Below are 27,023 nucleotides of genomic sequence, written 5' to 3'. Positions count from 1 at the left end.
GAAGTCGGCTAGGGCCTGTCCCTTGATTGAGATTCTAGGGATGTATGCAATGTCGAACTGACTCAATTCCATGGCCCACTTCAAGAGTCTTCCTGATGATTCAGGTTTTTGCAACACTTGCCGCAAAGGATGGTTGGTCAGAACTCTTATGGCATGAGCCTGGAAATAAGGCTTGAGCTTCTGGGATGCGATTAGTAGACAAAACGTTAACTTTTCGATTAGTGGATATCGTGATTCTGCACCCAATAATCTTTTGCTTACGTAATAGACTGGGAGCTAGGCCTTCCCATCTTCCCGAACTAGCGCGATACTGATCATGTGTTCAGTCACAGCCAAATAGAGGTATAGCAGTTCTCCCTCCACCGATTTCGCCAATATTGGGGCTTGGGCTAGATGCTCTTTCAGTCTTTGGAAAGCCTCTTCGCACTCAGCTGACCATTCAAACCGTTGGCTTCCCCGAAGGACGTTGAAGAACGGGATGCACTTGTTCGTGGCCTTCGAAACGAAACGGCTCAAAGCGGCTATCCGCCCAGTTAGGCTTTGCACATCTTTGTGTTTCTGGGGTGAGGGCATCTCAACTAGTGCCTTGATTTTGTCTGGATTGGCTTCTATTCCCCGGAAGCTTACTATGAACCCCATGAACTTTCTGGACGCTACGCCGAAGGTGCATTTTTGGGATTTAACTTCGTCCCATACCTTCGAATGATCGCGAAGGCTTCGGCTAGGTCGTCAGAATGTTCGCTGGAGGTTTTGGACTTGACCAGCATGTTGTCGATGTATACCTCCATGTTTCGTCCCAACTGGGCCCAGAACATTCTATTGACTAGCCTCTAATAGGTGGCTCCGGCGTTCTTGAGTCCGAAGGGCATGACGGTGTAGTAGTACACCCCCTTGTCGGTTTGGAAACTGGTATGTTCCTGGTTCGCTACATGCATAGAGATCTGATTGTAGCCTGCGTAGGCGTCCATAAAACTCAAGATCTTATACCCGGATGTTGCGTCCACCATCTGATCGATCCGAGGGAGTGGGAAGCAATCTTTAGGGCAAGTTTTGTTTAGATCCGTGAAGTCGATGCACGTCTTCCAGGTCCCGTTTGGCTTCAGCACCAGCACTAGGTTGGGCAGCCACACGGGATACAAAGCTTCTCGGATGAAGTTGATCGAGTATAACTTTTCAACTTACAGCTTGAGGGCTTCCGCCCTTTCTGCCCCTAGGGGTCTTCGTTTCTGCTGGACCGAGGTCATGTCTTTGTTGATATTCAAGGCATGGCAGATGATATTGCGATCGATCCCGGTCATATCTGAATGAGACCAGACCAGGACATCCTGGTTCTCCTTCACCCGGGCGATGATGGCGACCCAGACCTCTGCTTTCAGGTTCTTCCTGATTTGGATCACCTTGGTCGGGTCGGTGTCACTGATGCACACCTCTTCAATCTCCTCCATGGGTTCCAGTATGCAGTCCTCCCCTATACGCGAGTCCAACTCGTCCTCTTCCCGATCAATTCGTCTTGTCGGGGGAGGGGGTAGGATTGGATCGGCGATTTCCTCAAAAGGCTCTTTGCGGACCATATAAACGGGTTGGGTGGATACGTGGTAACATTTCTGTGCGCTCTTCTGATCTCCCCGGACTGTTCCCACTCCTCCGTTATCGCAAGGGAATTTCATGCATAAGTGGTGGATGGAGGTGATTGCCCCAAACTCGACTAATGCGGGCCGACCGAAAATGATGTTGTAAGAGGTGGGGCAGTCCACCACCACGAATGTACAAAATTTGAATGAGCTTTGTATCTCATTCCCCAGAGTTACATGCAACTGGATTTTTCCCATTGGGAGTATTGAGTCCCCATTGAAGCCGTAGATTTGGGTTGGGCACAAGGCTAGATCCGCCTCGATCAAGCCAATTGCAATGAATGTAGGCTTGAACAAAATGTTGACGGAGCTTCCGTCGCCCACCAACACTCTGGACACCATCTTGTTGGCGATTTGGGCATCAATGACCAGAGGGTCATGATGCGGGAAATGGACGTTGCGGGCGTCGTCTTCCGTGAAGGTGATGGGGAGGTTCACCAACTTCGGGCGTTGAGCCAATGCCTGGACTAGGGCGCATACCTCTTGGTTATGGTCAAGCTCCCTGAGGTAACACTTCTGATCATTCCGGGATGGTCCTCCCAGATGGGGCTCGCCCGAGATGGTGGCTACGTGACCATCTACTCACGAGGGTGCGGTCCTAGTCGGATAAGGCATTCTGGGTCCGGGCGCCTACATGGTGGGGGCCCCCTGAGGGGCCTGCGGTCCCAGACCCTTTGCGTATCCTCCCTGGGGAGGTAGGTACGCTCCAGGCGCGCCCAGGATCGTGGACTGTCCGGGGAGTGCTGACAGTCTCGGAACTCCCACGGGCATCCTGATCCATTGGTGGAGGTGTCCCAGTTTGATTAAATTTTCGATCTCGTCCTTTAGCTGCCGACACTCTTCGATTGTGTGGCCTACCTCCTTGTGGTACGCGCACCTTTTGTTGGAATCCCTTGGGTTTTTTCCTCCTTTGAACACGGGGGCTGGTTTCCGGTAAGTAACCATCCTTTCTGTGGCCAGGTAGATGTTTTCTCTAGTATCCACTAGGTTGGTGTATTTCGAATACTGGGGCTCGTAGCCCCTCTTAGACGATTCAGACCGATTTGGTCCCTTCCCAGATCTCTTTCCCTGGGAGGGATTCACACTTGCTTTGGTTCCCCCCATCTGGGACGGTTGGGCCCTGTCGGGAGCTGCACTGTACCCGACTGGCGCAATTTCGTACCCAGGCAAAGGGGTAGTCCGGGCCGGGGCATATTCCGAAGATGCGGGGCCATAGACCGTAGGCGCGGAAAAGGTTATTCCAGGGGCGGCTGCCGATCTCGGCGCTACCGGGGGAGTCAGGTACTGCTGGGCCGGATACTGTGCCCCATATCTCGGAAAGGTTTGGGCATTTGGCTGGGGTACCAGCTACCATCCAAATGCCTGGATTTGGGCCTCCTCCCAGTTGATAAAGCCTTGGACCCTCCTTATGAACTCCTCGAGGGTGGCCGCCTTGCTGCGCTGCATGTCATCCCAAAGGGGAGACCCGACCCGGATTCCGAACTGTAGGGCCACCAGGCGCTGCCCGTCGTCCACCTTGGTTTTGGAGGCTTCCTTTTGTGAAATGCTGGATGTAAGCCCTCAACGTCTCCGTGGGGAGCTGCTTGGTCTAGGACTTACTGTCTCAGTTTGGTCACCTCCGAGTCCTCCTGGTTGGGGTCTACTTCTTTAGGGATCGCGGGATCCTCAGCTTCGAGATCGTGGTATTCCCCCTCATTTCTGTAACGCCCTGGCTACCCCAGAACAATTACGGTGAACAGTGAACCGGAAATTTGACCCGTTACCCGAGTCCTTTGGTTAAAAACGTGATCTAAAGGTTATTATCAGGTTAAGGTGAAAAACCAATAAAAGAAAGGATACATTTCATTAAGTAAATAAACTGCTCATGAGCCTTTCAAAACATTTACAAGTTGTTCTTAATACAAAAGGGTTGCTACTATTTCAAATTTACAAACCCCGCCGGCCTAAGCGGCAAAAATAGGATAAACCCCTAGTCCCTCTGAGAACTCCCTGACCGTGGTGGTCAGGCGGCCCAATATGTACACAAAATCGCCCAAGCTCTCCACTCATGGTTGAAGAAACTTCTCTTTCCCTTTACCTGCACCATATAGCACCCATGAGCCAAGGCCCAGCAAGAAAACATAATAAAGCATGATATAATATCAACAAAGATTATAATAACAATTCAGGACTATCAGTCCATAACAGATAGGTGACAATAACCAAAAGTCACAATAATGAGCACAGCTCCCTCTAGCCATGTGACTATAGGGTCACCAGGGCTTAACTGATAAGTGGTTCTTTCATAAGTTTGATCAGGACAGGTGCATGGTGATTAATCACCAACATAACCTTCCTCTCGACTCTAGAGTCGTAACTATGGACAACGTCCCCTAGCCACGTGACAAACAGTCATCGGGGTCATATACCCTGGCTATAAACACCTGGTCTTAGACCAGGCAAGCGCTTATAAGTTCTTCGACCTTAGGGTCGGTCCCGCATTAATGCCATGGAGCTATTCAATACGTGATCATCGACTTTAGAGTCGGTCCCTGACTAGTCAGTGCCATAAACATATAATCAGCATTCACTAGCATTTAATATGCAATCCAAGTCCACATATATCAACCAACATGTTTTAATAACAAACCATGCATGTCATGTACATATACAGGGTGCAACTGTATCCATACACTGTTTTCTTACCTCTGGTTCAAGTAAAAGTTATTATATGAACGACCCCTGGAACGATCCACCTTTAAATTCCTTGATGGTCACCTGGTCATAACCAAATTATAGGATTCATTAATAAAATGATAACTGAGGGTTCTCAAACCAAATCCCAGCCCCCGAGACATCAAATACTACCCAACCGGGTACTAGGTCCAACCCCGAGGCCTAAGGATTGAATCCCCAAGCTAAAAACCACATTTTGGCAAAATTGGCCTTAAGGGCCGCGACCCTCCCTTGTAGCGCCGCGACGCGCCCTCAAACAGAGAGGGCTCTCCCTCTGCCAGACGCAAGGGCCGCGGCGCTCCCCTGCTGCGCCGCGGCGCCCAACCCAAACCAACAACCGACCTCAAACGAACCCAGTTTTTCCCCTGTGTTTTTTCCTCTCAAACCAGTCCCTCAAACCATCTCTAAACCTCCCCCAACATATAATTAAACCCCCAAATAACACCCTTAGCTCACCCTCATCAAATCCCAACCAAAACAACACAAAATCTCCCTTTGATTCTCACTTCCCACATCAAATTCAAGAACTAAAAACCAAAAGAGAAAACAGAGCATCACATTGAATTAATGGCTAAAACTCACCTTAAAACCAGCTTTGAACCTCCCTCAATGGTTGAATCAAGTCCACAACCTCAACCCTCAAATTTCCTAGCTTAATATCCCAACTTGAGCTCAAGAACACCAAGAGAAGATAAAGAAAGGGTAGTGTACGGGAAAGGAGAAGACAAATTCTGTTTTTGATCTCTTTTTCAACAAGTTTCCTAAGTCATATATATCCACACCTCAATGACCAAAATGCCCTTAAGTCATCAAAAGCTTCTCAAGCTATTCTAAGGGTAAAATGGGTACTTTCCGCTTAACCCGTTAATCATAATTAACGCTTCCCAATTCCCGATAATCTCAATATCCTCAAACACCAATAATTCATATCCCGTTACCCTAAAATCCCCGGTAACGCTATAATCACTAAAAACCGCCCCGAGACTCACCCCGAGCCCCGAGCTCAAACCTGTTATGACCAAACCGATGAATCCTGCTTAAAGATCGTCTCATGCCGAAATACTCGAACCAATCCAAATTATAATGTGGTCTCACAATATATCATGATCATGCAAATAAATATTCAATTATACCCTCAACGGGCCAAATTACCAAAATACCCTTGTAAACAAATGTGGACCCACATGCATGCATTTAACATTATATTATAATATAATTCTCATAAACATGCATAAATACATTTAAATAGCATAATTAAACAGTTATGGCCCTCCCGGCCTACTAATCCGTCCATTAAACCATATTAGGGAATCCGGGGCATTACAATTTCCCTCCTCTTCCTCATAGTAATCTTCCTCATACTCTTCCCCACCTTCATCGCTCTGCGACTCGTCAAGCTGGGACATCTGATGAGGTGTGTCCTCAAGTTGGCTCTGAGGAAGAGGTTGGCTAGGCAGTGGCGTGTCTCCTACGCCTTGTTCTTGGTTAGTAAGGTCGAAAGTGGTGTGTCTCGTGTTCACCATTGTTGCAGACGTTCAAGATCAACTCAAGCCTTCTCACTTTAACTCTCAATGAAAGTACCAAAATGTTTACCGAGTTTTTTGAAAACTAGAATTATGAAAGATTAGAGAGCGTAAAAGAAAGGATTTAACGCAAGTAAACAAGGTTTTTTACGTGGTTGGGGCGTTAATGAGCCTTAGTCCACGAGATAGTTGTATTAGAGCTTAGAGAACTCTTGACAATGGAGTTTTCTACAAGTTTGAGTAGAGTAACTGCTTACAATCAAAATCTCAGATCCCCTCCCCAGTGCACCACTATTCGTATTTATAGGCACATGAGTGCACTGGGCTTGGGCCGGGAAATTCCGGCCCAATAAGGGTGTAAATACCATTGGCTTCTTTGATGCAGGCCTAAAACAAATTATCGAAATATGAAACATACATTTAATCAAAGCCCATTGGGCCAGTCCAAACAAGATCTTATTCTAAGACATGCGACAAACTAGTGTTTCAGTTTGGGTGTTATGGGCTATGAGAAAGATTTGGGAGACAAGATCGGTCAGAGTAGTGGAGGTGCAGTTATGAACCAACGACGTACAATCCCGAGGTAGCCTCCTCTGCAGGTCAACCATGGGGACAACCCCCACGCTTCGTGGGACAATGTCAGCATCGGGGACACTTTACCACGCCAAACTCGGCCAACCAATCCAGATCTGTTTACCAGAGTCCCCCTCCGTTTACTAGGGTCCCGGTTCACTTACCAGGACCCGGGTCTATTCACGAAGGTCCCCGCCCAACCTCGGATCTTTTCCTTGGGGGCCCGCGACTTCCGTTACCGTACATCAGGGGACATCCCGACATGCGGTCCCGGGTCTACACAACCAGCCCCGACAATATTCCCGGCTTACTCTCCCGGATGCCTCTCAGGGCCTTGTCGAGACTTGGGCATCCACTATCCTTTTTCCCTTCGCCTAATGGGCCTGGTCTGTGCCTTAATCCCTCAGGAAAGCGGCCCATGGACTTAAAGTGTGGATCCGTACAAGCCGGAAGAAACGGGGATAGCAACTACAGTTAAAAATAATAATAAATTAATAAGGTAAAAAATCTAGTATTTAATGCTGATATATAAAAATAACAAAAAAGTAAATAAAATAGTGCAACATTTATGGTGATGCAAAATATACATTATGCTATATTGTGTGCCAAGTCTTTCACAACTTTTAGCATGTGCCAAATTTACCCAAATTTGTCACAACTTTTGGTATACCATTGGAGTAATTTTTTTTGTAGAATATGCTATATTTTAGTATTTCATTACTAATTTGACACTCCAGTGAAGATGTTCAGCCTTATGTTTTATAATATTTCTCATTAATATAATAAGTTTTTTTGGGTGGCATTAATATAATAAGATTATATAAATATGTTTTTTTTTGACAAAATATAAATAATATATTTGATGTTAATTAACTAATTAACTTGATTTGTCAATTTTTTTTAACTAATTGATGTGGAGGTGTGGAGTCTTGTAATTGAAATTAGGGGTGTTCATTGGTCGGTTTGGGCAGGTTGGGTGAATTTTTGACAAACCCAAACTTATAATCGGGTTGGTACTTTTCAACCCGTAACCCACTAAATTAAAAAAAATTAAATTTCAACCCGACCATCAGTTTGGGCAGTTTGAGCAGGTTAACCCGCCCAAACCGCCGAAACTTTTTTTTTATTTAAAAAAAAAATCATTTTTCACTAATATTTTTTATTATTTTATCTATTTTTAGTTTGTATTTGTAACTAAAATAATTGTTACTTTAAAACATAATGTTTTTTTTTTATAAAAAATAATAATTTGAATTTAGTTTTATATATGTATAATTAATAATTAAATAAATATAAAATTAAAAAAGTAGGCAAATTCTTAATGGGGCGGGTCGGGTTATATTGGATGGGGTGCCACAAATTTCAACCCGCCCAATATAATACTTGGACGGTGTGAAATAAAGGTCGAGTTTTTCAAATTGTATTTTTCGTCAGTTTTTTCGAGTTACTTTACGCGATTTATTCGAATTGAGCGGGTTGCAAAATTTTGTGCACGGGCCTAATTGAAATGTTTACAGTGCCACCTAATGGATATGTTAATTAATTAATTGTCGTGAAGATGGCCGTACTGATTTCATTTTCACTCCTCCCAGTCAACAGTCACGCCTTTGACGAAAAAAAGGGTGGCCTGGTATTTTATCATCTCGGGCTCTTCAAGTTAGTTCAAGCCTGTCTAGGGTTTCACCATTGGAGCTCCAAAATCCTCTACCATGGCGGAGGTCATGAACATCCCCGTCGATTCACTAGACCGCCGCCGTGACCCCAAGGAGAAATCCGCCGAAGCTCCTCCTGCTCATGCTCCTTCCATACATTCCTCGTCTCCGCCTCCGTCTGCGGTCGCTCCGGCGCCGTCGAGAAGGCGCGAAAGAGACGAAAGAGATAGGAGAGAAGAGAGGGACGTCGACCGACCTCCTGGTCGCCGCGGGGACTACTACGATCGGAACCGGTCTCCACCGCCGCCACCTCTCAGGGAGAGGGAAAGAGATAGGGACTACAAGCGTCGGGGCAGCGTCAGTCCTCTTTCGCTGCCTTATCGCGATCGTAGGCATTCACCTCCGCGACGCTCACCACCTCCGCCCTTTAAGCGGTCCAGGAGAGAAGATGGAGGCTACGATGGGCGGAGAGGAAGTCCCCGTGGAGGATTTGGGCCTGGTGATAGAAGGTGAGAGAGTTCATTGCACTTTACAATTACGTTGTCTTTTTTTAGTCGGTATTTCGGATTTGGTTTGGGCTTCGATTCCTTTTTGAGAAAAAAGAAGTCAGGAATTGAAAGAGAAACTGAAGCAGTTTGCATTTTCGTATTGTCATTGTTAGGAAGATTGTATGAAGTATTTGGTGGAGAGAATGGTACGTGGGATGGATTATAAGATTTGAGATTGTAAGGAGATTTAGGACTATGGTTTGGGGTGTGGAATTAGGGTTTCACTTCTTTTCTGAGGTAAGTGAAAGCCTTTTATAAAGTTAAGTTCAGAATATGGAAGCATAAATCGTTACAAGTAAGATTATTTGTTTTTCTTCGGAAATATTTTGTATTGCATGTAAATAATAAACTTTGAATTTGGACTGGAAAGTTGTGTTGGTTTGTGAGATTTGTAGGAGATACTCATATACATACAGAGAGAGAGAGAGACAGCAAGAGAGAGAGAGCTTATAGTCAAAAGCTGCAGACTCTACAATTCTGAGACATACCACCAGATTGGTCTGTCGCGGAATTGTGGAGTTTACATCTTTTCACCAATGCTGCTTATATTTGTAAAGATTGTGCCTTTGGAGAATCTTTCTCGAGTTCCATATGGGAAAAGGAAACAAAAGCCGAAAGAAGGATTTGATTAATTCATGGCTTGTTTATAGACATAATGCATTTACATGTGCGGAATCCTAGAAATTGGTATAATGATGGTTAGTATAAATATTTGATGTGAATTATGGTTTATGTATGTTTGGAGTTTTGTTGGTGATCTTTATTTGTTATTTATTTCGTAATGCTATCTTCGTAGTTCTAAATAAGAAAGAGGTGTAACTTAAATGGTCTGCATGATACAATTAAAATGATATCCTCCACATAATTTATTATATGTACGTATTAATTATATGTTTTTTTTTTTTTCAGAAACTACTATTCAAATGAATAAAAGGTTTAGAAATCAAAATCTAGAGACAAAAGATAAATTTTTTGAACTTAACACTTTATACGTGATGCATATCCATACAATTTTACATTTTGATGAAGTTTCGAAAGTATCTACAGAATGTTATTCTTTTAGATGATCCAGAATAATTCTTTTTCTTCTCTTGAAATGTGTACATAGTTAAATTGCTTGTGTAGCACTAGTGTTAGATTTTTTTTATAAGATGGTGGCTAAGTAGTTCAAATCTACCATTTTCTTTATTTCTATGATGGGCATTTGTATATATGTTCAATTGTAAGTAGTATGTCTCTACATTTTGTTTTTAAGTCTTCCTTATCTTCTAAATTCTTTTTTTTTTCCATAGTTAATTAATAAAAAATTGTTTCTGCTTAAACAACAAGACTATGCTTATGCTGTCTGTATTGGGAGCTCTAAGAATTTACTTTGAGCAGAATCAAAATTTTGCCAAGTGTCATCCATGTAAGAAGGAGAACCTATTTTTGTTTGTAAAATTATATTATGGGAATCGAACATGGTGCTGATGATGTTATGTAGCCTGAGCTACAGAGAAGTGTGCAATTGACCTAGATCAATTATCTTTTTTGTCAGCATATCTCACCGCCACATCTAGGGTTAAAATCTTTAACTTGAGGTTTTATTTTTGTGTTGTCATTCCTCATGTTGAAAGTTGGAACCAATAATCCGATGCTAGGTGTTGGTATATTTATTTTATGTTGTAAATTGCTTTGAGTTATTATTATTTTTTTACTTTTTTTATGTGTGGAAAAAGCTTTTATATATGAAGTGTGTTTGTTCTTATTGGTATTTTGTGCTTTGCACCAAATTAAGTGAACTCTGCTTCTTTCTAATTATATATTGTAAAGTGTAGGTGGATATAATAAAAGTTAGCCCACAGGATGTACTTGGAAAAAAAAATGAAGAATTGAATCCCCCAATTTTCTTAACTATTAAATTTTTTATGGTTAGATTTGGATACGATTATGCTGGTGGATATGAGCGTGAGATGGGCAACAGACCTGGGTATGCTGATGAAAGGCCTCATGGTCGCTATGCTGGACGCTCGTCTGGTGCCTATGGTCCTCCAGGTGAATGCAGTCTATTTTATGTTATCAGAGCTAACATGTTATTTGTCTTTATCACTTCCTTTATATTTTTTTAATGGGGAAGTTTGAGGGGAAGAAGTTGCATATAAAGTCATCTTCAACCATTGAAATTAGATCAATGTAAATTAAGTGGTATAAAAAAAGAGTTTTTGTAGGATTATCAAGGGGTTGTTTGGTATGAGAAGTTCAAGCTTTTATTATTGACGAGAAAGTTGAAGAGGGTAATGTGATTGTCAGAAATCATAAAATAGTGTTTCGTTGTGTATGAGAACTTTGTGTTAGATTTATGAGAATGCCATATAATATATCAGTGTTTGGTTGCATATTGAAATGTTATAACTTTTTTATTTTTATTATGTGTGGGTCTCGTAGTTTTATAATGAAAAGGGATAAACCCACTTGTTTAGATGGGTAAGAGGGTTAAGTGAACCCCTATGATTCACTTTTCTGGGCTTAGAAAAACATAAACTTTTAACCAAATAAAGTAATGTTTTGAGATTCCTGTTTTAATGCTAAGATTTCTTAGCATTACCCCACTCCAAACGACCCTAAAGATTTAGAGCTTTACATAGTAACCTAGTAAATGTACCATATTTTTAACAAGGACCCTTAAACCATTATGTCACTGTTAAGACCTAAAAAAAAACAAGCAAGAACAAACCAGAAACCAAGCACAACACTAGCAAGACAGTAAGACAGTAAGTAATTGAAGCACAAAAGTTCTGGAATTTCTATTAAAAGGAATAGGCAAATACACTCTCACAGCCACTGGTGGTATTCGAGAGACCACCAACTCTCTACACATTCAACAACTCACTCTAGGATACCCTTACAAACCAAGCCCTTACCTATTTATAAAATAAACCACAACCTATTCCCATTCCAAAACTGACAGCAATAACACAACTTAAATAACATAATAGTAATTAATAGCAACCCATTACAATTTTATAACCCCAGAATATGAATCAACACCTCTGTTTCTTACGTCTAACATAAGTGATGTGAGTTGGAGGCCTAACATTACCCGTCGCCCAAACTCGAACCTTGTCCTCAAGGTTGAAATGGGGAAATTGTTCTGTAAGCACCTCAAAGCGCTCCCAAGAATCCTCAAAAGTTGGTAGCCCCTTCCACCTGATGAGAACCTCAGTACTCGTATAGTTGGGATGTGTGGAGGATCGCACACTAACCACCTCCAATGGTTCCACCAAAAGCTCCATGTCAGAAGAGAGATGAATAGGAATAGCAGGAAAAGTTGCATGCTTACCCACTGCTAGCTTAAGCTTAGAGACATGGAAGACATCATGAATCTTGGATGTCGGGGGTAACTTAAGCTGATATGCGACCTTTCCAATGCGGCGGAGTATCTCAAAAGGGCCATAAAATCCGGGAGCTAGTTTTTCATTGATTTTGCGAGCGAGGGACTGTTGTCGAGAAGGCCTGAGTTTAACATAAACAAAGGTCTCGACCTCATAATTCACATCACGACGTTTCGAATCAGCAAAGGATTGCATCTTTTGTTGGGCTCGAGAAAGGTGAGACTTTAACTCCGTCAAAATCACATCACGTTGAATCAGTTGTTGCTCTACTTCAGCATTGGCAGTAGAACCTAACTCATAACGGATCAAGGGCGGAGGGTCGCGACCATAAAGAACTTTAAAAGGTGTCATGCCTGCCAAAGAGTGGAAAGAGGTGTTGTAGCTATATTCAGCCCAAGATAGCCATGCAGACCAACGAGAGGGTTTATCCAATGCAGAACAATGCAAATAGGTTTCTAAACCCCGGTTGACCACCTCGGATTGGCCATCAGTTTGTGGATGATAGGAGGAGCTTCGTCTGAGTTCAGAGCCTTGCAAAGAGAACAACTCTCACCAAAAAAGACTCGTAAATATCTTATCCCGATCAAAAATAATACTCCGAGGTACGCCATGTAAGCGAACCACACCCTGAATAAAAACTTCCGCCACAGAAGGAGCAGAAAATGGATGCTTCAAAGGAATTAAGTATGCATATTTGGAAAGTCGATCGACAACTACTAGAATACAATCATACCCTTTCGATTTAGGTAAGCCCTCAATGAAATCCATAGTAATATCATCCCAAACTTGTTGTGGAATTGGCAAGGGTTGAAGAAGTCCAGCTGGAGACATGGCTTCGTACTTGCTGCGTTGACAAACATCACATGCAGCAACAAAATTCTAGACAGATCTTTTAATGCCTTTCCAATGAAACTCGGCTGCCAAACGGTGATAAGTACGGCGTATTCCAGCATGCCCTCCGACCACCCCGCAATGGAATTCGCAAAGCAATATTGGAATATAAGGAGAATCTGCTGGTAAAACGAGTTTCCCATTGTATCTCAAATGGCCCCCAACAAGTGAATATGCAGAATAAGAAGCGGGATCTTGCTGCACGCAGTGCTTGATATTAGAAAGAAAGGCATCAACATCAACTTGCTCCTTGAGTTCTCAAAATCTTGAATGATTATGGCAGAAAGTGTACCTAGCGAGACTTCAACCGGTAATCGTGAAAGGGCATCAGCAGCAGGATTAGCACTTCCTGGCTTGTATTGAATGTCAAAATCATAGCTCATAAGCTTTAATAACCATTTATGATGCTCGCCATCGATAGCTCGTTGATCTAATAAAAATTTTAAGTTGCGTTGGTCCGTACGAACTATGAACTTTTGACCAAGAAGATATGGGCGCCACTTCTTAATAGCGAAAACAATTGCCATTAGTTCCCTCTCATAAACAGATTTAACGCGAGAGACAGAGCTGAGCTTGTGACTGTAAAAAGCAATGGGACGGTCTTCTTGCATAAGGACAGCTCCCAACCCAAAACCAGATGCATCTAATTCAATCACAAATTGCTTAGAAAAATCAGGTAGCGCAAGCACTGGTACATTGATCATGGCTTCTTTAAGTTGGCGGAAAGCTGCCTCCGCTTCCACATTCCACCCAAAAGCGTCTTTCTTCAGTTGCTGAGTTAATGGCCATGCGACCTTGCTGTAATCTCGCACAAAACGACGATAATAGCTAGTAAGGCCTAGAAAACCTCGTAAGGAACGAAGACTGGTTGGTTGAGGCCAGTCCACCATGGCTTGTACTTTTGCTGGATCACTTGAGACTCCGTTATCATCAATGATATGCCCTAGATACTCAATCCTCGTTTGAGCAAAGACGCATTTCTTAGAATTAGCATACAATTGATTTGCACGCAATAAAGAAAAATACACAGTAAGTGATAAAGATGACTTTCTTCAGATGAACTGTATATCAGAGTATCATCAAAGAAAACAAGAACAAATTTTCGGAGGTATTCACGAAAAACCTCATTCATCAAGGATTGGAAAGTGGAGGGGGCATTGGTAAGCCCAAACGGTATGACAAGAAACTTGTAATGCCCTTCATGAGTGCGAAAAGCAGTCTTGGGCACGTCTTCTCCACATGCACGAATCTGATGATATCCGGATTTAAGATCGACCTTGCTAAATACTCGGGCTCCATGTAATTCATCCAATAATTCCTCAATAACAGGGATAGGAAATTTATCGTGAACTGTTGCTCGATTCAAAGCAAGATAGTCAACACAAAAGCGCCAACTCCCATCTTTTTTCTTGACCAATAAAACTGGGCTAGAATACGGACTCGAACTGGGTTGGATAATCCCAGCCGCTAGCATCTCAGCAACCAACCGTTCAATTTCATCTTTTTGAAACTGAGGATATCGATAAGGACGAACCGAAATTGGTGAGGTGCCTTCCTTGAGAATAATGACATGGTCCTTGACTCTAGTAGGGGGCAAGCAAGAAGGCATGTTAAAGACATCACTGAAATTAGTTAAGAGAGTGGCCACCGTTGGCGACGATACCAACTGGCGAAGCTGAGTTATCCAAATCAGGTGCCAACAAAGTCATGTGCCCAAGTTCCAACAGCAAACCATGCCCCTCATGAGTGATCGTTCGCATCATGGCGTTTAAGGAAACTTGAGCTTTGCTCAAAGAAGGATCCCCCCTGAAGCTTTACCCTTGAGCCTCCCACTGAAAACCTCATACACATGGTACCCCAGTTCATGTAAGGTTCCCCAAGAGTAGACAACCATTGGTACCCCAAAATTACTTCTGAACTGCCCAAACGCAGAGGAAAGAAATTTGCAATCACATCAAATTGTTCCAGGTGTAAGCAAACTTGTCGGCATACCCCCATGGTACGAACCTCATCACCATTGCCCATAGCGACTTCGAACTCTCGTGTATGGCTAATAGGCAATTTTATCTCTTCAACTAGGCTTGCTGAAATAAAATTATGTGAGGCTCCAGAATCAATTAAAATCACAACCTCTCGTTCGCCAATCAGCCCACGCACCTTCATAGTGTGTGGAGAGCATAGACCCACTAAGGAAGAAAGGGATAACACTGGAGATTCTGGTTCATCCCCCACCACTGAGTTGTCGGTAGTGGCTTTCGCGATCAGTTCATCATCACCTGAATCTTCTGGTTCCTCATTGACCCATAAAACTTGAAGTTCCTTCTTATAGCGGTGTCCTGGACTAAATTTTTCATCACAGCGAAAACAAAGTCCCTTCTCATGTTTGGCTTGCATCTCTGCATCAGTTAATCTGCGAAAAGAAGATTGGTTAGGGGGTTTTGAAACTGATATATTAGAGGAAGCTGGTCGATTAACAAGTATGGTGGATGCGTGAGAAGATCGGTGAGTGAAAGTAGCACCCGAAGGAGTATGCTGCCCCATTGATAAATTGGGTCTAGATCGATACGACAAAATGGCCTGATTTTTGTCTTCAATTTTCTGGGCTAATTTCATTTTCCTGACATGGCCCATGGGCTCCAAAATTTTGAGTTCGGCCCTAATGTCATCACGTAGCCCTTTTATAAAAATACTTTCCAATACTTGTTCCGATAATCATGGAGAGGGGCTGAAAGTATTTCAAACTGCTTTATGTACATCTGAACGTGGAGAGTTGCCGAAGAGAAAAAAGTTGCTCATGAAGTGACCCTTCTTGAGATGATCGGAAACGTTCAAGAAGCATGTCACGGAATTCGTTCCAGTCGCGAAAAGGTTGTCTTCCATCCTCCCAATAATACCACGAAAGAGCATCACCCTCAAGACACCATTGCCGCGCGAAGCTTCTCTGAAGGAAGCATGTGGTTGATGTCGAAATACCGCTCAGCCCGAAACAACCATCCATCTGGATTTATCTCATCGAAAATGGGCAGCTCCAACTTCCTGGGTAACAAATCAGACGAGTTTCTAGGCGCAAGTAATTTCGCAGAATTCTCGACGTTGTTACTCTTCTCCTTATCACTACTAGAAGTTGCCGCCGGGTTCGAACTCACACCAGATCCAGCAGAAGGTTGAGGACCCAAGTTGGGCCTTTGATGAATAAAGTCATCAAATTGCCTAACAAGGGCGCAAATACTTAACTCCAGGTCTGGAATTTTATCGATTTTGTTGTGCTGTTTTTAAATTTCGAGTCCCTGGAACTCGGATCGCAGCTGGCCAAATTCAGTTTGAATGGCCTCCAATTTTCCCTCCAAATCGTCGACCCGGTTCTCCACCTGTTTCACGCCTGCCATAGCCCAAGGAGACTGCTCTGATACCACTGTTAAGACCTGAAAAAATAAGCAAGAACAAACCAGAAACCAAGCACAACACTAGCAAGGCACAACACTAGCAAGACAGTAAGTAATTGAAGCACAAAGGTTTTGGAATTTCTATCAAGAGGAATAGGCAAATACACTCTCATAGCCAGGGGTGGTATTCGAGAGACCACCAACTCTCCACAGATTCAACAACTCACTCTAGGATACCCTTACAAACCAAGCCCTTGCCTATTTATAAAATAAACCACAACCTATTCCCATTCCAAAACTGATAGCAATAACACACAACTTAAATAACATAATAGTAATTAATAGCAACCCAATACAATTCTATAACCCTAGAATATGAATCAGCACCTCTGTTTCTTACGTCTAACATAAGTGATGTGAGTTGGTGGCCTAACCGTCACTTACCTTGCGAATTATAATCACAAACTTGAATTCAAATTGGATGCTTCTTAGAACATAGCTGAATAAGGTGGTTATGCAAACAATAGTCTTACTCATGCTGATAAAAATTAAAGAGGTTGCATTCGATAAGGTATCATCCAAATTACAATTTAGAAAGCCATTAAAGGCAAATCAATCTAATACAAAAATAAAACTATCACATATTACAACCAAAACTGGCAACCACTTAGTAGCAAAAAAATATTATGGTATTAACTTTTGTTCACATATTGGAAGTAGTTTATCATTTTAGAATTTGCAGAATTCTTGCATTACATATGTCTTGGTTTAGGTTGCCAATTGCATCAAAGATATATAAGAATAAACAACATGATCTTGTTCTTGTGTTATTTTTATTTAAAATTTGATAAAGGACTTTTTTTCCATTGAAAACTAGAAGTTGTTATAAGTTACAGCATGAAACAAAAAACACACCCAAAAACTGTCGAAAAAAAAAATTGAAACGAAAAGTTAAAATTTCCAGCCACACAAGTTCAAGAAAGGGAAGTGAATATTTTCAAGTTTTTTAGAAGCAAAAATCCTGCATGTATTTTGTGAGGTGTGAACTTTATTTGGTAAGTACATGCATTTCTTAAAAAAGCTGAACGTTTATTGAATTACAGAAGAAAGTTCAAATACTTGGGAACAAGGTCTCCTCTGTACTTTGTTTGAGTAATATTGAAGTATCAATTTTATTAAGGGTTTTATTGGTTGGGGATTAGAATACGGTATTTTCAAAAATTGTAATTCTGAAATGAAAATCTGAATTTAGTGACTGAAAACATATTTACGAAAACTAAGTAGAAGTAACGTGCAATGTACGTATGTTTAGTTTTAAAGTTGTAAATATTGTCTGATTCACTGTTTTTTAATATATTTATATATATAATATAATGAATTATAGTTCTATAGCATATATAAATGTTTATATCAATAATCTCTACATACATTACGTCTATATATATTTACATGGCTACATGACATATGTATAAAAAATATAATAATATTTAAAAAGAAATAAAATTAGAAAAGAAAAAATTATAGTGTAGACATGTATAAATTATTTTTAGTTCTAATGTATCTCATAATGTCCTTTGGTGAATTTGATGAAAAAAAAGAGCTACAAAAACTTGAAAAAAATAAACTATCACACATATTTATAAGATAAAAATATGTTTAATATAATATTAAATTTAAGTTTAATTAAATTTTATTTAAGTTATAAAATATATGATTTTATTATTTTTAAACAATTATCATTGTAAAATATCTTAAAAATATCATATTTTAATTTGTTTAATAATTAATCATTTATCTAATTTTATTTGAGTATAAGTCATGTTTACAATATACAGTAAAATATAAAAATATTATCTTAAATATAAAAATATTCCGCTAAAGTTAACGGAAAAAAAATAAAAAACTGTTAAAATAAAAAATTTCCGTTATCTACGCACTTATTATACAGAAGAGATATGATTGGTTCACAGTCTCTAAACTGTTTTTGAGTTTTAAAAACTAAATATGTGATTAGTAGAAAATCTTAAAATATAACCGAAACTGAATATGTGATTAGTGAAGTTCAATTTGAAATCTATTTTAATTTAATTAATAAATGTTGTATGATATTAAATTTTCTTTTATCAATAAATATAGTTAAATAAAATTAAAAATTTGTACATGGATTAAATTTATAATAATAGTTCATTCATATAAGTTTTTATTTGTTTAATTAAAATATATCCGAAATTGAAAATGTGATTAGTGAAGCCCAATTCGAAATCTATTTTAATTTAATTAATAAATTTTGTATGATATTAAATTTTCATTTATCAATATAGTTAAATAACATTAAAATTTGTACATTGATTAAATTTACAATAATAGTTCATTCGCACAAGTTTTTATTTGTTTAATTAAAATTACATTATTTAAATTAATTGAACTATATTGTTATAGCTAAGCCACATTTGTCCACCAATCTCTTAAAATTAAAAAAGCATACAACCATTACATCGAGGAAAATAAAAATTATATTTTAGAACTGTTATAAAAAAACTCATAGCATGAAAGTAGAAAAGGTTACAATTTTTTTTTGGGTAGCATGGGGTCTAAACTTGTAGGAACCAAGTAAAAACAGAGCACAAAGTGCTTGTATTAACTAGGTTTTGATAGAAGTACACAATATAAGTTTGTTTGATAAAATATAGTGAAAGAAAAATGATTTTCCTACTTTCAATCTCTGATGTAAATCCACTGCTGGTAGAAATAGTTATGGTCGAATACTTCACGTTGATGAATGCAGACCGCGCATTGCATTTGCTGGGCCAAATTTACTGTCCATGTTAATTCTAGTCTAAGGAATATCAAATTTAAATAGCATAGCAAGTCAAGTTCTGCAAGTTAAGTTTTCAAGAACTACCAACGCAGAAATTTCTATGGTTTCCTTAATTAATTACAAAAAATACTCTTAAGTACATCTCTTCTCTCCAATGAAGAAAAGTATATCCCCATCTTTGTCACTCTCAATATATATATATATATATACAAGAAAAGCGTAGTCTAGACAGGACAGTTTTGTCCAATGAAATACTGTCATTAAATATAGAGGAAGTATCCAAGTGGTATATACTTTCCTCCGCTCCTCTCTTATAAAGCTTATCTAGTTATATCTCAATTCATGCAGAAATTTTGAAAGCTCCATTAAGGCTCATACAACATATTCTACCTATCCGAGATCATATTGTATATACACTTTCTTTGCATCATTTTATCAAACACTTGTAGGGCATTGAAATTAGTTTAAGAATAACATAGACCATACTTACCTTACACTACCTTGAACTTCAATACAAACAAGCATTCCAAAAAATTATCACAGAAACTACTTAAAGTCCATAAACAAAAAAAATTCAGAGAAACAAAAAACAATAGATATATAAAAAATGAAGTGAAGGAAGGAAAGAAACCTTACCACTAGAACCAGAGTAGAGGGGACTGACGGCGTGGCTTGGCTGCGGTGGCGTGGAGCTTCAGGGCTCGTTCGGCGACGGTCAGTCATCTCCAAAGCTTCTTGGGTATTACCGGTCGGAGGAAGACAATTAAAGAAAGATATTGATGGGTTTAGAGTTTTGGATAACCTGGAAAACGTGACATTATCGTTTCCCAAGCTTTAGGCAAAAAATTAGGATTGAGATTTGGATTTAGTTTTCAAAAAGAACAAACCAATCACGTATTCTTGTTGTGGGTCCCTCTGTTTTTTAGTTTTTGAATTTATAAAATTGGATTCAAATACCAATCAAGCCCTAAAGAACTTAAGAACACTTAATATATTGAAATATTAATTATACTAAAAAAATTAAGCACACTAAGCTTTGGTGGCAATTGTCTCTGTTCATACTGTTGTATGCATGCAGATATTCACATCCATAGTGCATTGGAGTGAATATTTTGTTCTATTTGTTTATCTTGAGTGGATTTGTGTTCATTTTGTAGGCTGGGATTCTGGCCGTGGTGCTTTTGGCGATGCTTCTGGTGTGGGCACGACCCAAAGGTTAGAGCATTATATGATTTTTTTTATGCTAGTTGTCAGTAGATTTTACGTATAAAAATTATTATTATTTTGTGTGTTGTTTGTTTAGATCATTGTCATATTTTGTATGTGTTTTTGTGTATCATTTGGGTGATGAGTCACAAACGACATCCTAGTTTTGTTTAGTGGTGAAAACTAAAGAAATTGGGTTGATTAAGAGTGTCACACAGGTCATTATGTTTATACATCATGTGATGTTTTAATTATATGCTGTTGCAATTGGCCTATTAAGACAGCACCATTTGTGATAACATTTCCCACCACTGCCACAACCGAGCTTGTGAGTTCAGTATTGATTACACTTATGCTTCTGAGATCCTTTCAACATGACATCATTTGTGATCACTTCGATTGTTGCAACTGTGAGGGGAGTAGGAGCATGTTGATTGTTATTTGATTTTGTAGGAGCATGTTGATTGTTATTTGTTTTTGTAAAAGCTTTGCGCTAGGAAGAGTTGAGATCTCTCAAATACCTCATGATTCTAGTTTGTTCTTATCCATTTGTTCAATTAAATAACCATTCTCAGATTTGTCTGTTTTCCATTTCTTTCTACCTATATTGTCCCCTTTTTCTTCTTATGGTCTCAGATATGCACTGTATATGAAACTGGATTAAACCCAAGAACACACTTGAAATTAAAATTGTGCTAGTGATGCCAATGATTTTATTATTGTAGGGTTAAACAGGGAGCTTAGTTCAAAAATTGAATATAAAAAATAGCAAACTATAACTCCTTGTTTGGATCTTGGATTTTATGAGGGTAAAAAAATGAATTCCATAGGACATTATTTTCTCATGTTTAAATTTAACAAAAAATTGAGAATTCTTTTCTCAAAAAAAAAAAAACTTAAATGTATTATAATTTTATAAAATTATGAACTATTATAAATATATCAAAAAAGAGAAAATATTAAAAAAAGTCTCTTATGAAATTTTAGCAAAATGTTTTCATTTTTTTTTTTACTTTATTCTCTCATAAATTTTTTCCTGGTAAAATCCTAAGTCCAAACAAGCCCAAGTCTATAATACATTAGCAGACCTGATTCAGGTCTTCCCTTTCATTGGTTTTCTTCAATTCAAGTTTATTCCAGAAACTTTTTTATTAATTGTTTTAATCCATTAGTCTATTACAAGGATGGATGTCATTAGGCTTTTGGGATTTTATAGGTTATGTGGTTATATGACAGTAGTAAATGTTTCCAGGGAAGGTTTAATGTCATATAAGCAGTTCATTCAGGAGCTAGAAGATGATGTTCTGCCTGCTGAAGCTGAGCGCAGGTACAAATAGGTCATGAATTGTGTAAATAGCAAACATGGACAGAATTCCTGTTTGTCCCATAAGGAAAAATGTACCTACTATGTTTTTGTTATGCAGATATCAAGAATACAAGTCTGAGTATATTTCAACTCAAAAGCGAGCTTATTTTAATACACATAAGGATGAGGGATGGTAATTCTTGACTTTGGTTTAATTTCTTGTTTATTTCCTTATTTTTTTTGTCCTGCTCACTTGTGTTTCTTAACTGAATATAATGTGTTTTAGGTTGAAAGACAAATATCATCCAACGAGTTTACTAGCTGTTATAGAAAGGTGTGTAAATAAAATAAAAAAAATGAGTTCTAGTAGTTGATTTAAAGTTGAATAGATTAATTGTGTGCTGCCATTGGCATTAAACTGATGTGGTAATTTATATGCAGGAAGAATGATCTTGCACGGAAGGTTGCTAAGGATTTCCTGCTCGAACTGCAAAGCGGCACACTGGACTTGTAAGAAAGAGTGCTCCACACATGTTTTCTTCAACATATTACTCTTTTGTCTCCTCACTTTTCCCAAATTGTACAATTTACCCCAAATTTGGAAAATGTAGTCTTGATTTACTCTAATACTTAACACTTAATGGCAAAATAAGACTATATTTGCCAATTTTGGGGCGGAGTGTATCAATGTAGTTTGGAGTAAAATGGCAATGCACTTGTCAAATTCGGGGCAACATATATCAAAGTCAATTAGTTTGTAAAGATTAATTAATTATTTTTTAAAGAAGAAAAAGAAAAGATCCTTAGTGAAATAGTGAAACTTTCTATATCTATACAGTTAAATATATAATTTTTAAATTGATGTACTTGGACACATGTCTATATGAATAAATATAGCTATATGTGTGTGTGTGATGAAAATAAAGAACACTAAATTCAATTAAAAAAGGAAAAAAGAAAAGAAAACAATTCTTTATTGTACATTTGGTTATATATATAAGAATATTTACAATAATAAGAGTGAGAAAAACTCATCCAATTTAATTTCTAGTAAAAATATGTTCATTTGATATCTTTCAAAGAAAATAAAACTGCAAATTACCTATTTGCTCACTCACTTTTGCCAAGTATTATAGTTTACCCCTGATCATGACTGCCTGAAGTTTGGCAAACATAGTACTTAACATCAATTCAGTTGATGGTGCAAGTTACATACTTTTTGAACTTTTGTTCTAGAATATCAATACTATCATATTTTTGACAGGGGCCCAGGTTTCAGTGCTTCGTCTTCAACTAAATCAGGACAGACTAGCGAACCAAATTCTGAAGATGAAGTTGATGCAGGGGGCAAAAGAAGAAGGGGTGGTCGGACATCAAGTAAATCAGCTGATCTTTCAGCTGCTCCTAAGGCTCACCCTGTAAGTTCTGAACCCAGACGAATACAAGTTGACATTGAGCAAGCACAGGCTCTTGTCGTGAAATTGGACTCTGAGAAAGGAATCAAGGAAAACATATTGTGTGGATCTGATAATGACAATAGCAGGGATAAAGTGCATGCAGGCTCCAGTGGTCCAGTTATTATCATTCGGGGGCTAACCTCTGTTAAGGGTCTGGAGGGAGTTGAGTTGTTAGACACACTTATAACGTATCTTTGGCGTGTTCATGGCTTGGATTATTATGGAATGGTTGAAACAATTGAGCCAAAGGGTCTCCGGCATGTGAGGGTGGATGGAAAGAGTATTGACATGAGTAGTAATGGAGCAGAATGGGAAAAGAAACTCGACTCACGCTGGCAAGAGAGGTTGCAGAGTCAAGATCCCTTAGAAATAATGACTGCTAAGGAAAAGATAGATACAGCTGCTGCTGAAGGTTTGGATCCTTATGTTCGAAAAATCAGGGATGAAAAGTATGGTTGGAAGTATGGTTGTGGAGCCAAGGGTTGCACAAAGCTCTTTCATGCTGCTGAGTTTGTTCAAAAGCATTTAAAACTGAAACACCCAGAAATTGTGATGGATCTGACTGTGAAAGTACGTGAAGAGCTATATTTCCAGAATTACATGAAGTAAGTTACAATTTTTTAGTTCCTTTTACTGTATTCTCTTTTATGTTTACTTCATATGACAAGTTATTTTATATGTGCTTCACAGTGATCCAGATGCACCTGGTGGAACTCCTATTATGCAGCAATCAGGACAGGTATGATTCATAAAATCATCAGTTAGTATCCTTGATGTGCTTGGGAGGGGATGCAAACTGTCTGGAGTGGGACTGACAGATAGACTAGGAGGATGGAAAAATTAAAAGGATAAAATGGTAAAATTGAGATTTTGTATTTAAATCGAGTGCTCTCCTTGGTCTGTTTGATTCTGATGTATGTGGCTTTGATCGTTTAGCAAGATATACAACTGGAGAATCTTTCCAGATAGGTACAAAGACAAGCTTTAAATGGTGAAGCAGGGTAATGAAGGATAGTTTAGTTAAAATCTTTTTGCATAATGGCCAAGAACCTGGGATTGAACCCCATCTTGATTAAGGTTGGTAGGGAGGCTTCACAGGTAGGAAGTGATTATCTCCTGTTGTGTAAGAACTTGAAGTCAACGAGTGTTTGAGTAATCTAAGATTTTATGATAATTTTGTTTAGCTTTTTATCTTTTTGATGAGTTCGTGTTCTTTTCTGGATTCGGTGTCCAATCTCTTCTCGATTATTATTTCTCATTCTTGAATTATTTTGATGAAATCTCATCTTTTGTTCTACATAATTTTTTCCTTTGCAGAGGGACAGACTACAAAGACGTAGGTTGGGTGTAGATGCAAGATTGAAGGATGACCGTGGTAACCGCAGAGACCGGGACAATAGAGCTAATGTAGGGGAAAGATACGATAGGTTTGAGAACCTTCAGGAGAGTGAATTTCAGTCCAAGAATGATGGTCCTGATGGAGGAAATCATGATGAATCAATGCATGATAGTTTTGGGGGGCAAGGATTACATGTTCCTCCTCCCTTCGCCTCAGACATACCAACGCCGCCGGTTTTAATGCCTGTTCCTGGTGCTGGGTATGTTAAATGGTTTTTTTTTTGCTCTCCTTGCAGTAATCTGTAGTTTAATTTGCTATATTTTCAAGGGCTTGTTCTATGCTGTTGTCAATGCAGTCCGCTGGGGCCTTTTGTTCCAGCTCCGCCTGAAGTTGCAATGAGAATGTTGCGTGAGCAGGGTGGTCCTTCCCCTTTTGAAGGTGGTGGCAGAAATGGGCGGCCTGGACCTCAGATGGGTGGGCCAGCCCCAATCCTTGCTTTATCTCCAGCATTACGGCAGGATCCTAGACGAATAAGAAGGTAAAATATGATGAAACCTATTTAGATAAAGTTGACGGTGTTCTCTCACGACCATGCTTAATCTTTAAATTGGAAATAGCTTGCCAAGGATGAATTTGCAACTTACTCCAGCAAAGCCACCTCTTACCACCAATTGAGTAATAAAATTAGCTTGTTTTTCTGGTTAAAATAATCAGTAATCTGGAAATTTTGATTGTCCAACCTTAAGCTAATCTCTCGACAACAACAATTGATTCGGTTTTGGATATCTTAACTGTGCTGGATCAGGGATTTTAACATTTGGTTATATCTTAACTGTGCTGGATCAGGGATTTTAACATTTGATTTTAACATAACTTTTTCAATTATGTTTTATAACCATGGTGATTTGCAACACATTACTGAAATACAATGGAGTGTAACTAAAGTTAGGAAATAAAGATTTATTTTTGAATTGTAGGCTAGAACAAGCTGAGAATGAACTGTGTTCTGTTAAAAAATGAAAAGTCTAATGACCAAGTTGAGCAATTCTCAACCAAAGTTAATTATCAGTCTATTACCCTGCTGCCTATTATAACCGACTAAAAAGAAATAATGGACGAAAAAGAAATAGGAATCCTGACTGGCGGTCCTTATTTAAACTTGTAATAGTCCTGCTTTAAATTTGGATATAGTTTTGTGCTTGATCTAGTATTTTCTCTTTTTGTGGAATCATTGTCATATCTCATTGCCGCTAAATTGTAACCAGTTGTGATTGGAGTCTGCATACTGGTTCATGATAGACTAACAATCTATTTTTTTTTTCCTTGCTGGCTACGAATAACAATCTCTCTCTCACACCCCATGAATCTTTTATTTTTATTTTTTATGTTTAGTTGTAGAATCTTTCTTGCCCCTATTCTTATGCAGTCCCTTCCCAAACTTGAAGTTAACATTTTCTTTTTTGTATTAAAGTTAACAACATTGATAACAGAAATTTTTATACTTGCATACAAAACACTGACATTAATTTATTTATGCAGCTATCAAGACCTGGATGTGCCAGATGATGAAGTGACTGTGATAGACTATAGGAGCTTGTAGATATTAATTAGGCTTAGCAGGATGCCCAAAGACCATGTTGAGGTGGGGCACAAGAAAACTTCTGTTTGCTCAAAGGTTGTGTTGGCTTTCAAATCATTACATCGGCATACGCGCATCTATGCTGTAAAGTTTGGGAGGATACTTGGTGCTTGCGGCAGCCGCCTCTTAAGTTGGTGATGATGTTGCTTCCAGTTGAGAAATGGCCAGAAAAATTTGCCTTAGGTTGTAAGCACATTTTGTCCCACCTGCGTCATGGAGTGGGAATGATAGGACAATCAACAATGATGTATTGCTGTAAAATGGACTTTTTAAAACTACAGATCTGAGATGAGTTTTCCATTGTTTTATGTCAGTCTTCACAAGTTCATTTATATTGGATTCAATTGTTGACCATTACTGATCAATTGAGGATTTATTATCAGGCGTCATCTACAAGAAAATTATAAACGTTAAGCGAATGTAGTCATGTTTTGCAGAGATCTTTGTTCAAATTTTCAATAATATTTAGTGAATTTTTAACATAATTATCTTTAGTGTAATGTATAGTTTGTGCAGATTAAAGTGTTAACATTAATGCGTTCTTTTTGCACTCTAGTTTGTATATGTATGTGTTTTGTTTATTTTATTGCAATTAAGAGAAATAATTTTTTGGGATATTTGCAGCAAAATACTCAAGTTATTATATTTGTAGTAATTATTTAAGTTATTTTTTTTAGCTGTGAAAGTATTGTCTGTTCATTTTTTGATGCAGTTTGATATAGTTATTTATTTTGATGTTAGGTATCGTCAATTTTACTAATAATTTAAGTACTTTTGTTGCAAATATTTATTTAATTAGTAGAAATTAGATGGAGTGGAGATTTTAATTTCTAGCTACTTTCTAACAATCTTACTTTTAGACCCAATATTTCATTAAATCTACCTATTATACCCTTTTATTAATTTTTCTCTCGCTCAATCCTTCCACTTACCCATCATCTTCCATTTCCCAACTTCCCGCTCTGTGCTTC

General features: G+C 38.9%; 1 protein-coding gene across 1 annotated transcript; it reads left to right on the top strand.

Moving 5' to 3' along the window:
* The first annotated feature begins 8,044 nt into the window (after nt 1-8,044).
* Nucleotides 8,045-26,537, top strand: LOC133788781 (serrate RNA effector molecule). The gene is made up of 12 exons (XM_062226377.1): nt 8,045-8,603; nt 10,558-10,676; nt 20,263-20,320; nt 21,564-21,638; nt 21,736-21,810; nt 21,904-21,951; nt 22,059-22,127; nt 22,882-23,679; nt 23,765-23,813; nt 24,392-24,672; nt 24,769-24,951; nt 25,953-26,537. The coding sequence occupies exons 1-12, from the start codon at nt 8,152-8,154 to the stop codon at nt 26,011-26,013; spliced, it is 2,268 nt and encodes a 755-aa protein (XP_062082361.1). The 5' UTR covers nt 8,045-8,151; the 3' UTR covers nt 26,014-26,537.
* The last annotated feature ends 486 nt before the right edge of the window (nt 26,538-27,023 follow it).

The sequence above is a fragment of the Humulus lupulus genome, chromosome 7 (assembly GCF_963169125.1).
Source record: "Humulus lupulus chromosome 7, drHumLupu1.1, whole genome shotgun sequence".
NCBI lineage: Eukaryota > Viridiplantae > Streptophyta > Magnoliopsida > Rosales > Cannabaceae > Humulus > Humulus lupulus.
Note: the sequence above shows the minus strand (reverse complement) of the source record. Positions and strands in the feature narration are given on the sequence as shown.

Excerpts from the sequence above, each read along its gene's own strand:
- LOC133788781 (XM_062226377.1), top strand. The coding sequence starts at position 8,152 with ATGGCGGAGGTCATGAACATCCCCGTCGATTCACTAGACCGCCGCCGT. Across the intron at positions 21,639-21,735 it reads CCTGCTGAAGCTGAGCGCAG|ATATCAAGAATACAAGTCTG; the intron begins GTACAAATAGGT and ends TTTGTTATGCAG. Across the intron at positions 23,680-23,764 it reads TATTTCCAGAATTACATGAA|TGATCCAGATGCACCTGGTG; the intron begins GTAAGTTACAAT and ends TGTGCTTCACAG.